General features: G+C 38.7%; 1 protein-coding gene across 2 annotated transcripts in view; it reads right to left on the bottom strand.

Annotated features, from left to right (window-relative positions):
• Positions 1 to 13,761, bottom strand: part of fam172a (family with sequence similarity 172 member A) — a 234,570-nt gene that overhangs the window by 210,137 nt on the left and 10,672 nt on the right. For both annotated transcript variants that reach the window (XM_017691133.2, XM_017691134.2), the window contains exon 4: positions 13,618 to 13,718. In XM_017691133.2, coding sequence (XP_017546622.1) covers positions 13,618 to 13,718 — 101 coding nt within the window. The remainder of the gene's footprint in view (positions 1 to 13,617; positions 13,719 to 13,761) is intronic.

Genomic DNA, 13,761 nt, shown 5'->3' on the forward strand with positions numbered 1-13,761 from the left:
GGATGAACAACGAGGAAAAAAAAGAGCAAGACCTCCCACAATGTCTGTGTAATGTGCTCCAATCCCTCTCGTCCAGCTGACCTCAGTCTTCAGGCGATAAGAAGTCTGTGGCCCGGATGGAAGAGAAGGGGGGGGGTGTCATGTGAAACTTTGACCTCCAGTGAGACACAGTTCCTGAGGGGCTTGAAAAATGAGGACAGGTGCTTATCGGTGCGGTTCCGCATTAACCCTGACTAGCGATAATTCCAGATGCAAGAGCTAATCAATAACGCTAGTAATGTTCGTCTTTGTCCTCCGATTAGGACTGCACTGATCTTAGGCCAGTCTTCAGAATTTTGCAACAGCCTGGAAAACAACATATACTTCCAAAGCGCACTAATAATTTTTTTTATTACATTCTTCAGTTGTATATTTTTCCTTGTATTATTTCAACTTAAATATTCTGAATAAGCCTGCCTAGTGATAATTTTAAGTACGTAATGTGCTATATAACTGCTGTTCAAAAGTTTGGAATCATCCGTTATCTCAATAATTACTGTTTTACTCAATACTAACAATACAGTGTAGACTGAAACACGATAAGGTAGACACTAGAAGAGGATTTGAAATGCTTTGTTTGTAGATTTAGCAGGTTTTCTGGAAAACAGCAGGAGGTTATGATGAACAGTACACTGCATTTATTTATTTAAAGTTAGTTTATCTACATGTTAACAAGCAGGTATCAGCAAACAAACTTGGCTTAGTATTAATGAAACCAATGTTGAGACACACACCGTGTGTGTGTTTGTGTGTCTCAGCATTGGTTTCATTAATATAATATAATAATATAATTTATATATATTACTATATATCAAATCATTAGCAGCAGTCATGTTTGTCTGTAAACTTAGCCAGGAGAGACTCACTGACCCTGCCTTTAAATTTATTTATAATAATGAGAGATAGAGAAAACAAAAATAGAGCAGAGAGAGAAAAAAAATAGAGCAGAGACAGAAAGAAAAAAGAAAGACAAAAAGAAGAAAGTCAAAAGAAAGATAAAAAGACGTGAGAAAAGCGAAAGAAAAAGAAAAAGAAATAGACAGATAGACAGACAGACATAGCATACACATGCTTTTTTAAGAACGGCTTACATAACAGAGGGGAATTAAAATAGAGGCTGTTATTGTTAGCTTATTTTAACTACTCTTTTTTTTCTTCCTTTCTTTCATTCTTTCTTTTTTTAATGTCATTGTCAGGCTGCTAGTTGGAAGAAACAATGTGAATGCACTTAAAGCAAAAAATTCCCCCATCAGAAACCTCATAGTTCCACAGTCTGCAGAAAGTTTGTTCTCTCAACAAAACACACACAAACACACACACACACACACACACACACTGCGCAAGGGGAATGTGTGGTGTAATGGGCACCTAATGACCACCTCAGGTGTTGCATCTGAATGTGGCAGAGGGGTAATAGGCTTTTAAAGTACACCCTCCTCTCCCTTCATTCTCTCTCTCCTTTTCTCACTCCTTCACTCGGTGGGGGTACAAATGAGTGACACAGCATGATAAATGAAGAGAGACAGCTGCCATTTTGTTGTTTTGTTTTGTTGCTTTCCCTCTTCTTTTTAAGACAGAAGCTCTTAACATAAAAACAAAACGAGCATGTCTGATGCTGTGTGCCACTAACAGACAGCACGGCTCCTGTGAGGTGCACGCGAGTGTGTGGTGAGTGTGTGGAAGGGAACTGTGCTTCCACATAGTCTAAAAAGGCACCAAGCATCAGGCCTCCAAACCAGTTCAAGACAGAAAAGAACAGTATTCTGCTAAGAGCAACTGAAAAATAATCATCTTCAGTCCTGCAAGCCAGGCTCCTGCTTATTGTCTAAAAGTCTATTGTACTCGGTCATCCTATTATGGCCCATGAACCACCTAATGTGTCAGGAAAGACCACTTGAGTGACAGACAGAATAACCAACTACAGACTATAGCATTACTGAGACATGTAGTGCCAGGTTTTGAAAGCAGGACTGCAATCAAAACAAACCCATGGGAAACAAATATGCCAGTAACCTGGCATATCCTTTATCCTTAATAATACTTAATATCCTTTAAGTAAGGATAACTCGCTTTAAAGCTACTAAGGGTTTCACAGAAAACTCCTGAATAACTTTGAAAGATGTAACGCCATGGACATTACAAGCCCTTTTCAATCCAAAAAGCATCTTGTTGTGTGAAGTTAAGTCCTGGCACACAGTGCAAACAAGCACTTGTTTGAGCTGCCAGCATCTGAACACTGACATTACTATTCTGGTGTTCATTACGCTTCATAAGGGGATTAAAGAAATGCATAGGCTAACAATTTAGTGAAATGTATTTTTTTAACCTTTTAACAGGACTGTAAAAAGTGACTTTTACCTGTCAATTTTACTGTAGAACTGAAGAATCTAACTATTTGTTTAGTTTAACATATAAACCTTTGATTTATATAAACATATAAATCAAATTTGCCATAACTTTTGCACAGGCCACATTTTAATTATCAACAAAACTTCTGCCTACAACTGTATTTGCTATTATGAAAAGTTAGTGCCTTAAGGCGAGGACCAAGGAGAGCATTTTAAAAAACGCCTGATTATTATTTTACAAGCAGAGTTGGGCAAACCTCTGTAAGTGTCATACATTTGGAAATGGGATAAATCTCTGTACTGCTTGAGGTTAAACTGAACAGCAGAAGAGCAGCTCTCCAGGAGCAGGTCTGGGAACCCTCGCATTAAGCCTGCCACTGTGAATCAAGCCCAGAACGGCAGTACCATGAGTTTTTGTAGGTGAAGGCACTGCCAACAAAAGATTTAACTTGTGGCCTTTCATTTGCAAGGCATCAATTTGTGAGCAGATGAAAAGATCAACGCGGGTGCGCCCTCTCCTCCAGGAGCTAACTGCCCACTGCAGTTTTTAATTGAATTTCCCTCAAAGGATTACATAAGAGATGTGGACACAAAATATAAAATGAAACCTGAAAAGAGACAAACTGGAAACAACACAGGATTTCAAAGAACAGCTTTAAAAATCTTAATATATCTTATATTTTTTTTTGATTATCTTTACTAAGTATTTAGTTTTAGTTCCTTGTAAAGTATACATTTTCTTGTTTTTGTCTGTTTACCTACAGTTTTTGTTTTACATTTTTATTCACTATGTTATTTATTCATTTATATTATTTATTGCTCCCCAATAGTGAACAGTTATATTATAAATACAGTTGAGGTAGAATGAGAAAAGCAGGTGTTACAATAAAAGTTCCATCAACCAAATTTTTTATAGAAAATATAAAACGAGTGACATTTTGCAACAACAGGCCCTAATAAATAGCAACTTAATAACTATCTAACAGTGTTTATGAAAGTTACAATTACATAAAAGCTACATATGCATTAATAAATGGTACAATTTGAATTATAAACCATCTACTTTGTGATTAATAATACAAAAATAATTTTGAATTAAAGAAATATAATTTTTTTAACCAATGATAGTTATTTGATACTCAAACTTAAACATTATACAGTTTGACTGTACTAAACTGCATAAAAAACTACAACAATTACATGCTTAAAAGTTATTTGCTATCTTGCTACTTTGCCTCGTGCTTAATTAATCATTAATAAGTAGTTAAAATGTTGTAAAGTTGTGACTTTACACTGTGGCCCAATAATCATTATCAAGGTTACAAAAAATATTAACCATTCATAATCATTCAATAATTGTTGTGATTTTATATTGTATTTACAAAGATATATTGTACTACTTATTACATCTAACCTAATAGATTTATGGAGATTTTATGGAAAAAAAAACATGCTTTAATTATCTACGTCACTAAGTAAATGGTTAATTTTAATGCTAGCATTGCTCACAACTAATAGTTACAAAATTATTAACTATCATTATCAAACTATTAGATAATGGTTAAGTTACTCTTGAAGGGACCTGTTATTATAAAGTTCTACCAGTCCAACAGCACAGTTTTGTTAATTTGCAAAGCAAATATGCTTTATTATTAAATACTGTAGTCATTGCCTCTCTCTCAAAGAATCTACAGTTCCTAATACACTTTACAGTGTACAGAGACACACAATACAGAGAGGGGGAAAGAGGGAAGAGAAGGATGATAAGACAGCCATCTGGCCCGGCCTCCTTCATTAGAATACTGTGTGTGTGTCTGTCATGCCACAGATGCAGAGAGAGGAGTGAAAAATCCCCATTTATTAACAGCTTAATACTCTCCCATCTGGAGCCGAGCCCATACTGTGTCACCTATCACAGAGAACAGGCCCCTGCAGCCCCCTTCACACACTCGCCACTCTGTGTGTGTGTGTGTGTGTGTGTGTGCGTGCGTGCGTGCGTGCGTGCGTGCGTGCGTGCGTGCGTGCGTGCGTGTGTGTGTGATCCTGAGGTCCTAACCCCTCTGACTCATGAAACACGCATACAAAAACAGTACCTGCAGTTACTGGATGTGCCTGGTATACATCCTCGCATATACAGCTTCTACATAGGTATTAATGCAGTAAAATTAATAAATACAAATATTTTAGCAGAATTACCCAGAATTACTAAATAATTCTGCTCCTCCAAAGTATCATAAATCTATCATCAAACATGGGTTTGTAATATACGTTTTATTTTATATATAAGTTTTGCATGAGGTATTGTTATTGGTGAGGTTGCCAGCCTTATGAGGTCAGTTATATGGCCAGCAGTGTTTGCCTGCATGCAGCATCACTTGTATTCTGAGTCCTTAATGACCTTGTAAATCAGAGGACATCCTGGACATTCAGAGAAAGAAACTGTTCATACAACAAAATGGAAGAGTTACTCCAGGGTAGCAAACTGAACAGGTTAGTAGCTCAAAAGATTATCAGAAATAATCTCTACACACTGACGGTGATGCAGATATTTGACATGAAATATTCACACCCAATTTTTTCTGGCATCAACACTAGGACAACAACAACAACAACGCAATGTATCATATTGTACTCTACTACATTACTCTATTGTGAATAGCATGTTAGCTTAGGGCTAACATATTTGTAAAACATTTGTTTCATACAATGTACTATATAAATGTTGAATGCTCTAATAAACTGCAATAAAAATAAAATATACTGGAGACATATACAGATACAAGGTTTTCTTCCAACAACAGCGATATATATATATATATATATATATATATATATTTTGATTTTGGATGTATAAAGATATATACCCTTCACTTTGGAAAAGCAAAAGGACAAATGAGTGTTCCATCATCACATTCAGAAGCTGAAACCTTATGAGCTCTTTCATAGACAGCTCAAATATCTGTGATTCAGCCTGAGCTGCTTTTAGAAATGCAGCACCACATGTGATGAAGCAAAAGACTAGCTAATCCTTTTGACATTTGTCAAAAAGTTCTAATTGCTGGGACACAGCCAAATGCTAAAAAGTTCATGCTAAACACTGCTAAAACTGATGTCTTACTGGTTGGCCCTAAACCTCTACTATAAGTCATCCAATTTTTCAGTTAGTATTGATGGCCTGCTCGTTAAGCCTGCACCTGTCGTTAGAAATCTTGGTGTTTTACTCGACTCATTCAATTTTGATCTGCACATCAAATTCCTCACCAAGACTGCATTTTTCATTTACGTAACATTGCTCATCTCCGACCGTTCCTGTCTGATAAAGATGCCAAAACTCTGGTTCATGCCTTCATTATGTCCCGCATTGACTATTGTAACTCCCTCTTTGTTGGTCTCCCTGTAAAGTCTATCCAAAAGCTACAGTACATTCAGAACTCTGCAGCTAGAGTTCTCACCCACACTAAGCGTTCAGCTCATATCACCCCCGTTCTCTCTCAGCTACACTGGCTACCGGTCCCGTCCCGTATAAAGTTTAAAATCTTACTTCTCACTTTCAAAGCTCTGCATAATCTTGCTCCCCCCTACCTCAGAGAACTGCTGACCTCTTACACTCCCTCTCGCTCTCTCAGATCTTCTAGCAATAACTTACTTGCTGTTCCACGCACCATACTTTCCACCTTGGGAGGGAGGTCCTTTAGCGCCATGGCCCCCAAACTCTGGGATTCTCTTCCTCAATCCCTCAGGGACTGCTCTTCTCTTTCTTCTTTTAAATCTGACTTAAAGACTTTTCTGTTTAATGCTCATTTTTCTTCCTCCTCCTCTGTATAGTTTTTTTCTTTGTTTTGCTATGTGAAGCGACCTTGGGTTTGTGAAAGGCGCTATATAAATGTCATTTATTATTATTATTATTATTATTATTATTATTATTATTATTATTAAATGATCATTTTGGCAATCGCCATGCCAAAGGCAGAGACGACTGATACTGGTTGAGTGAATTCACATTTCGTGCAAAAAGTTCATGAAGATATCAAACAGAGGGTGAAAAAAAAATGTCATATTTTTGCTGTCTGAAAACTTGTTTGTCATCCAAGACATCACCGGTTATACATTTACTGAAGTCAAAACAAATATACAAACATCCCATATAAACTACAGCCGCCCCCCAACCACTCACACACCACTCTCACTCTCTTACATGCACATTCACAAATATATCGGTTGGTCAATAACATCACCGATAATTTCAACTTGGCATATTATTAGTTTAACTTAGTTTTAGAAATGTGAAATTATTAGTCGTTAAAGCACTGGTTAACAAACTATTGGAGTATAATACTCTAGAAATACACAGGTAGCATCACAGCACCCAGACGGATTGTGTGCTATTTTGAGATGTAGTTGTTACAGGGCTCTTTTTTCCCCCTCTGCTTTCTGACACACACTTACACGCACATCTCTGAGGGAAACTGATCACTTGCCAGCATTCAACGATACAAATCACGGTATGATTTCTCAGTGTGGTGCGTGTGTGTGTGCATGTGCGTAAGGGTATGTGTGAGTTTGCAGTGGGATATCTCCACATGCCCCCTAACGACGTTGCCGACACAATGTAACAAAGAGAGAGTTTCGGATGAGCGAGCGCGACACGGGCGCTTTGTTTCTAGGCTCTGCGCAGTGCAGCCTCTGGGTGGCCGTGAAGACCACATTAGAGAGTGCGCTGCCGCTGCCGCCACACTCTGCCAGCCATGCATCCCACACCAGCCCCAGTTAATTTGAGACCTGACAGAGACTGACTGTGAATTCTAATTCACACCTGGGATTAGAAGAGGTGGTTCGGCCCAGGACGCTGAGGCCTGCTGGTCAGAGCACCTATGTTCATAAAACCATTGGGATGTGAAACATGAAAACTGGTTCCTGGTCAGCACTTTTATTGATGGAAAGTCTAACAGTTGTAAAAGTTATATTTATACAACTGAAAGTTACATTTATCTTAGTGTGAAATTTACACTGAGTAAACAGAGATGTTTTAATGTTCAGCAGTTTCTTGTTGCTGTTTTTTTATTTTATATTCAAGGGCCAATTTCACTGAAAAAAAAAATTAAACATATTAAAGTTTCAAAACATACCATTCATTCAGTGCATATAAAGACACTAAACTGTTAATCCAGCCCATTTGGAATTTGTTGTTTTTGTGATGTTATAATCTGCCTATTCAGCAGTTTAGCCCAGTTTAGCTCAGTGTAGTTCATTCATAGGTATCACAGTGGTTTTAAGATCCAATGTTTTTTTACCATAAACTAATTTTTTCCAGGTGAAAAGTACATATTCATACCTTTATATATCCTTATGCTATGAATATTAAAGTATTACATAACAAATATGAGCAAAACCATCATTTTTCACTGAATTGTTGTAATCACATGATGAACACAGATCTGAGGAGGGATTTCAGGGTTTATTGTTTTTTGGGTTTTTTTTCTTCATTTGATATAAACTCATGAAAAAGCCAATACTCTTGTCTGCACTCATAAGAAAACAAAGAAAAACATGATGTAGAGGTGCTGCTCTTAAAAGACATACACAAATAGAGGCCCATTTGATATACACTGTGTGCACAATTATTAGGCATGTCTTATTTTTGAGGTTTATTTTTATTAATCACCAACTACAGCACTCTCAGTTAATCCAAAATGTTAATAAACCTCAAACATGAATGTTTAAGAAAGTAAAAGTGAGGTTTTTGCTTTCTTAGGAGAATATCTATATGTGCACTACTATTGGGCAACTATTATTGTGCAAAATTATTACGAGGCTAAATGAAAAACAAATCTGTTCAAGTGAGAATTATAAACAAACTACTCAAAACTTTCCAATGAACATTTCTGGCATATATAAAAAAAAGTGACCAATATAGCCACCCTTCTTTTCAATAACAGTGATAAGTCTTCCATTCATGGAGTCTGTCAGTTTCTTGATCTGTTGACAATCTTTTTGTGCAGCAGCAACCACAGCCTCCCAGACCCTGTTCAGAGAGGTGTACTGTTTTCCTTCACTGTAAATCTCCCGAATAAGAATTGCCCGCAAGTTCTCAACTGGGTTCAGGTGAGGTGAGGAAGGGGGCCATGTCATAAGTTTTTCATCTTTAATGCCTTTACTGGCGAGCCATGCAGAGGAGTACTTGGATGCATGTGATGGAGCACTGTCCTGCATAAAAATCATTGTCTTTTTGAAAGATGCAGATTCTTCCTGTACCACTGCTTAAAGAAAGTGTCTTCTGAAAACTGGCAGTAGGCTTGGGAGTTGATTTTGAGCCCATCTTCAACCCGAAAAGGTCCAACTAGCTCATCTTTAATAATACCAGCACATACCAGTACCCCACCTCCACCTTGCTGGCGTCTGACTCGAAGTGGAGCTCTGTCCCGCTACTGATCCAGCCATGGGCCCATCCATCTGGTCCATCAAGAGTCACTCTCATTTCATCAGTCCATAAAACCTTTGAAAAATCTGTCTTCAGATATTTCTTGGACCAGTCTAGTCGCTTCAGCTTATGTGTCTTGTTCAGTGGTGGTCGGGTTTCAGCCTTCCTTACCTTGGCCATGTCTCTGAGCACTGAACACCTTGTACTTCTTGGTAGTCCAGGTAGGTTGCAGTTCTGGAATATGACCTGCTTGATTCTTCTCAAATCCTTGGCAGTTAATTGGTGTCTTTTTTTCTCTTGACACGTTTCTTGCGACCCTGTGGACTATTTGCAACAAAACGTTTGATGGTTCTGTGATCTCGCCCCAATATCTTAGCAATTTCAAGAGTTCTGCATCCCTCTGAGCGACTTGGTCATTTTTGACTTTTCAGAGTCAGATAAATCTCTTTTTTGGCCCATTTTGCCTAAAGAAAAAAAGCTGCCTAATAATTATGCACACCTTGATATAGGGTGCTGACCTCCTTAGGCCATACCCTCCCTCATTACACGGTTATCACCTGCTATGCTTAAATCCATTAAGAATTCAAGTTTATCCAGCTTGGAGTTAGAAAATATGCCTAAAAATGATAATATGGTCAAAATACTCACTTGCCTAATAATTGTGCATACAGTGTATATATGAACAAGCATACTGAAACACAAATTATGCAAAACAATGGTCCTAAACGCAATCAGCTAAATGCAAAAAGAGAAGACTTACAGACCTAATGATTTACTGGTCACTTTCTATTAAACCTTATCAACATACCATCAGCAGGCTAATAAAATGCATATGCAGCCTCATCAAACCACAGTACCTTGACCTCAGTGTTCAGACCCAGCTGCATATATGTGAGTATGATTCTGTGTGTGTGTCTGCATGTGTGAACCTGCAGCCCAGCTCCTCATTCATAGAAGGCTGAAGTGCAAATTGGACATCTGCTACTGCATGCATCCTCACAAAGGCCCTGTCGCCCACTCTCCCGCACACCAGCGGCCTGTTGTTCACACAGACGAAGGCGAGAGAGAGCAAAGAGCTGCACTCACACAGCCATTCACACACCTCCAGAAGCAGCAGTGGCCACACAAACTGAGCAATTTCCCTCTCCACACCTTTACATCTGGGCATGCGGTTATGAGGAATTCAAGGGCACTATATGGGTCATGTAAGAAATTGACTGACAGTCTCTCTGCAGTGGAAACTTGAAGATTGTGAACAACTTTGTGACCCATAAGTGTTCCTACTCTTTATAGTAAATGAACACATATATGACTACATTCATGCAAGTTTGCCTGGGGCTAGGCTACGTTAGCGCAGTCTTTCTGAGATGGAGATGAACTCCACTATTCCGCTCTGAACAGCAGCTTCATAACTTTATAACTGCTGAACACGACCTGAGCATGACCACTAAACTGTACAATCGTGTTAAACCAATTCATCAGCACTCTGAATGGACAGACTTATTATGTTTGTGTAGTGCTGGCCGCTACTAATAAAATTCAATATCACAATATTTTTCTCATTTATCACAGCACCATGGTAACAGATCATACTTTTGCACTGATTAAGTTAACAAACTCTTAGTTTTGCTACTATATAAAAATGTCATATTTACAGGGCTAAAAAGCTAACAACCCTTAAAACGCCACCCTTATCTACATGCAAAGCGAAAGCCATATATCAACAACAACCAGAAACGTTGCCAGCTTCTCTGGGCCCGAGCTCATCTGAGATGGACTGACGCAAAGTGTACTGTGGTCTGACGAGTCCACATTTCAAATTGTTTTTGGAAATCATGGACATTGTGTCCTCTGGGCCAAAGAGGAAAAGGACTGTCCAGATTGTTATCAGCACAAAGTTCAAAAGCCAGCATCTCTGATGGTATGGGGGTGAATTAGTGCCCATGGCATGGGTAATTTGCACATCTGTGAAGGCACCATTAATGCTGAAAGGTACATACAGGTTTTGGAGCAACATATGCTGCCATTCAAGCAACGTCTTTTGCAGGGATGTCCCTGCTTATTTCAGCAAGACAATGCCTGCCTTCCGCCCGAAGACTGCTGGGATAGGCTCCAGCATCCCCCCGCGACCCTGACGGAGAAGCGGCTTGGAAAATGGATGGATGGATGGATGGATGGACAATGCCAAGCCACATTCTGCACGTGTTACAACAGCGTGGCTTCATAGTAAAAGAGTGCGGGTACTAGACTGGCCTGCCTGCAGTCCAGACCTGTCTCCCATTGTAGACATGTGGCGCATTATGAAGCGCAAAATACGACAGCGGTGACCCTGGACTGTTGAACAACTGAAGTTGTACATCAAGCAAGAATGGGAAAGAATTACACCTACAAAGCTTCAATTAGCGTCGGTTCCCAAAACGCTTATTGAGTGTTGTTAAAAGGAAAGGTGATGTTACACAGTGGTAAACATGCCCCTGTCCCAACTTCTTTGGAATGTGTTGCAGGCATCAAATTCAAAATGAGTGAATATTTGCAAAAAACAATAAAGTTTAACTGTTTGAACAATAAATTTCTTGTCTTTGTAGTGTATTCAATTGAATATAGGTTGAAAAGGATTTGCAAATCATTGTATTCTGTTTTTATTTGTAAAATAAAATGTTATTTACATAACGTCCCGACTTCATTGGAATTGGGGTTGTATATAGATGTCACTGAGTACTAATCAGCATTAACCATGTTTGTGTCTCTGGCTTTAAACTTTAAATAAATCTAACAAACAAAGTTCATGAGTTCATCAAGTACCCAAATGTGCTGCTTTGTGCCAGTTTCTGATGCACACAGCTGAGAAAGTGAAATGTGCAAGAGGCAGACTTTACAAAGGGCTATTTCTCTGAGGAGCATACCTGGATTAGACATAAAATACATAAAACACACATAGGTAATCCTAAACAAGTCATTTGCTTTTCTTTGAACTTCAAAAGAATAAGCAGAACAATTAAAGCCAAATAACACAGAGGCAAATGAACAAAGATAATTAAGCAAGCAAACGCACACTCTTCTGATTAGCTTATGCATATTGCATGCACTGGGACTGAATGAACGCCATATGAACTTGTGCCTAACACAGGAAGGCCACATACAAAGGTGAAGCGTCCATTTCCCAGAAATGAAGATGATGACACTGCTGTCCACTACAGTTATCCTGAATGTGGATCACTCTAGTTTGGATCATATAGATGTCAAGTTCACATGGAAAAAAGTTCAGAACTGATAAGCAAAGTTAACAGTTCAGAAACACACATACATACACATCCACTGGGCCTGCAAGAGGCAGTGGGTACAGAAGATTAACGCTTGTTTAAGCGTGAAGGTGTAAGCACAAGAGCAGAGATGACTGTAAATCACAGCAAAGCACAACCAAATCAAGAGAAACACAACACCAGTACATACACATACAGATATTTTCTCCTAATTTACCCTCACTCTACAGGGCTGCACACATTTCACTCATACAGGATGCAGGAAAGAGTTAAAGTTCAGAAAGAGTTAAAGTTCAGTAAGAGTTTGTAGAAGCAGGTAGAGCTTTTTACCTCACAGAGCTTATAAAGAAAACTGTGGACAGGGCAGTTAATGACTAACTAAGCAAGTAGATGAGTGGATGGGGAAATGAGTGACAGAGCAAGTGATAGCAAGAAAATAAGAGACAGAAAGTGAGAAAAGAACAATGAGGAATGAGAAAGAACAAAAGAAAGTAAGTGACAGTGAGAGTGAGAGAGAGAGAGAGAGAGAGAGAGAGAGAGAGAGAGAGAAACCACAAGGTCACTGAACTTTAATGTTAACATGAATTGGAAATCATAACATTTTCCTTCTGTATTGTGATGTATTTCTGTGTGAAAAATGATACTGAGAGAGAAAAGGGGGGGGGGGATACAGAAAGTAAGAAGACAAAGTAGAGAGAGGAAAACAAAAAGAATAGGGGAAGTGAGCAAGTGACAGTAGGAGAAAGAGAGAGAAAAAGTGAGAGTGAGACCAAAAAAGATAACAGAAACAGAAAGAGGTGTGGAAAAAACAATGAAAGAGAGAGAGAGTGAGAGAGAGAGAGAGAGAGAGAGAGAGAGAGAGAGAGAGAGAGAGAAAAATAGACAAAAAAAAGAGAGAAAGTAAGAAAATGAGAGGGGGGATAAGAAAGAGAGAGAGAGATTGACACCAAGACAGACTTTAAAAAAAAAAGTGAGGGTGAGTGAGAAACTGACAGTGAAAGAAAGAGAAGGTAAGATAGTAATAGAAAGAGCAGAAAGAGAATGTAAGAGAGAAAGTAAGGAAAAAACAGCAGTTGAGAGAGAAAGTAAGAATAAAAGAGAAAGGGAAAGAAAGAGAGAGAGAGGATTAAAAAGAGGGAATTGGTAAAGGGTAAGAGTGTGCAAGTTTATTAGGGTCATTCTATTGTGTGTGTGTGTGTGTGTGTGTGTGTGTGTGTGTGTGTGTGTGTGTCTGCAGTGTTCCAGAGAGCGGTTCCAATTACTGCACAGAATCCAATTACAAAGTTATTAAACCTGGGAAACAGAGATGCATCAAAATCATCATCAAAGTTCCCCACTAATAGTCCACACTATCCACCACCCTTTTTTCATATAATAATATATTCACACTCAACATTTTTCCTCCCTTATTTGTTAACTACCACGTCTAAAGCGGGGAGAGAATATGAAACACATCTGAGCATCTTACATGGATAAACTGTGTGACTAATTAAGAAGCGATTAAAATAGTACAAAACGCTGTTGTAAGAAATACAGCAAAGGTGAAAATTACCTCTCCCAGTGCTTCATATCTTTTCTGGTTCCACCTGTGCAGATCCTCCTTGTAGTTGAAGACAAACGGATCTCCTGTTGTAGTGTGTCGCAGCTGACCATCTACAGAGAGAAGCGCACACTTTAATACCTCCACTCTTATTTC

The sequence above is a fragment of the Pygocentrus nattereri genome, chromosome 20, assembly GCF_015220715.1.
Source record: "Pygocentrus nattereri isolate fPygNat1 chromosome 20, fPygNat1.pri, whole genome shotgun sequence".
In the NCBI taxonomy this organism is placed as follows: domain Eukaryota; kingdom Metazoa; phylum Chordata; class Actinopteri; order Characiformes; family Serrasalmidae; genus Pygocentrus; species Pygocentrus nattereri.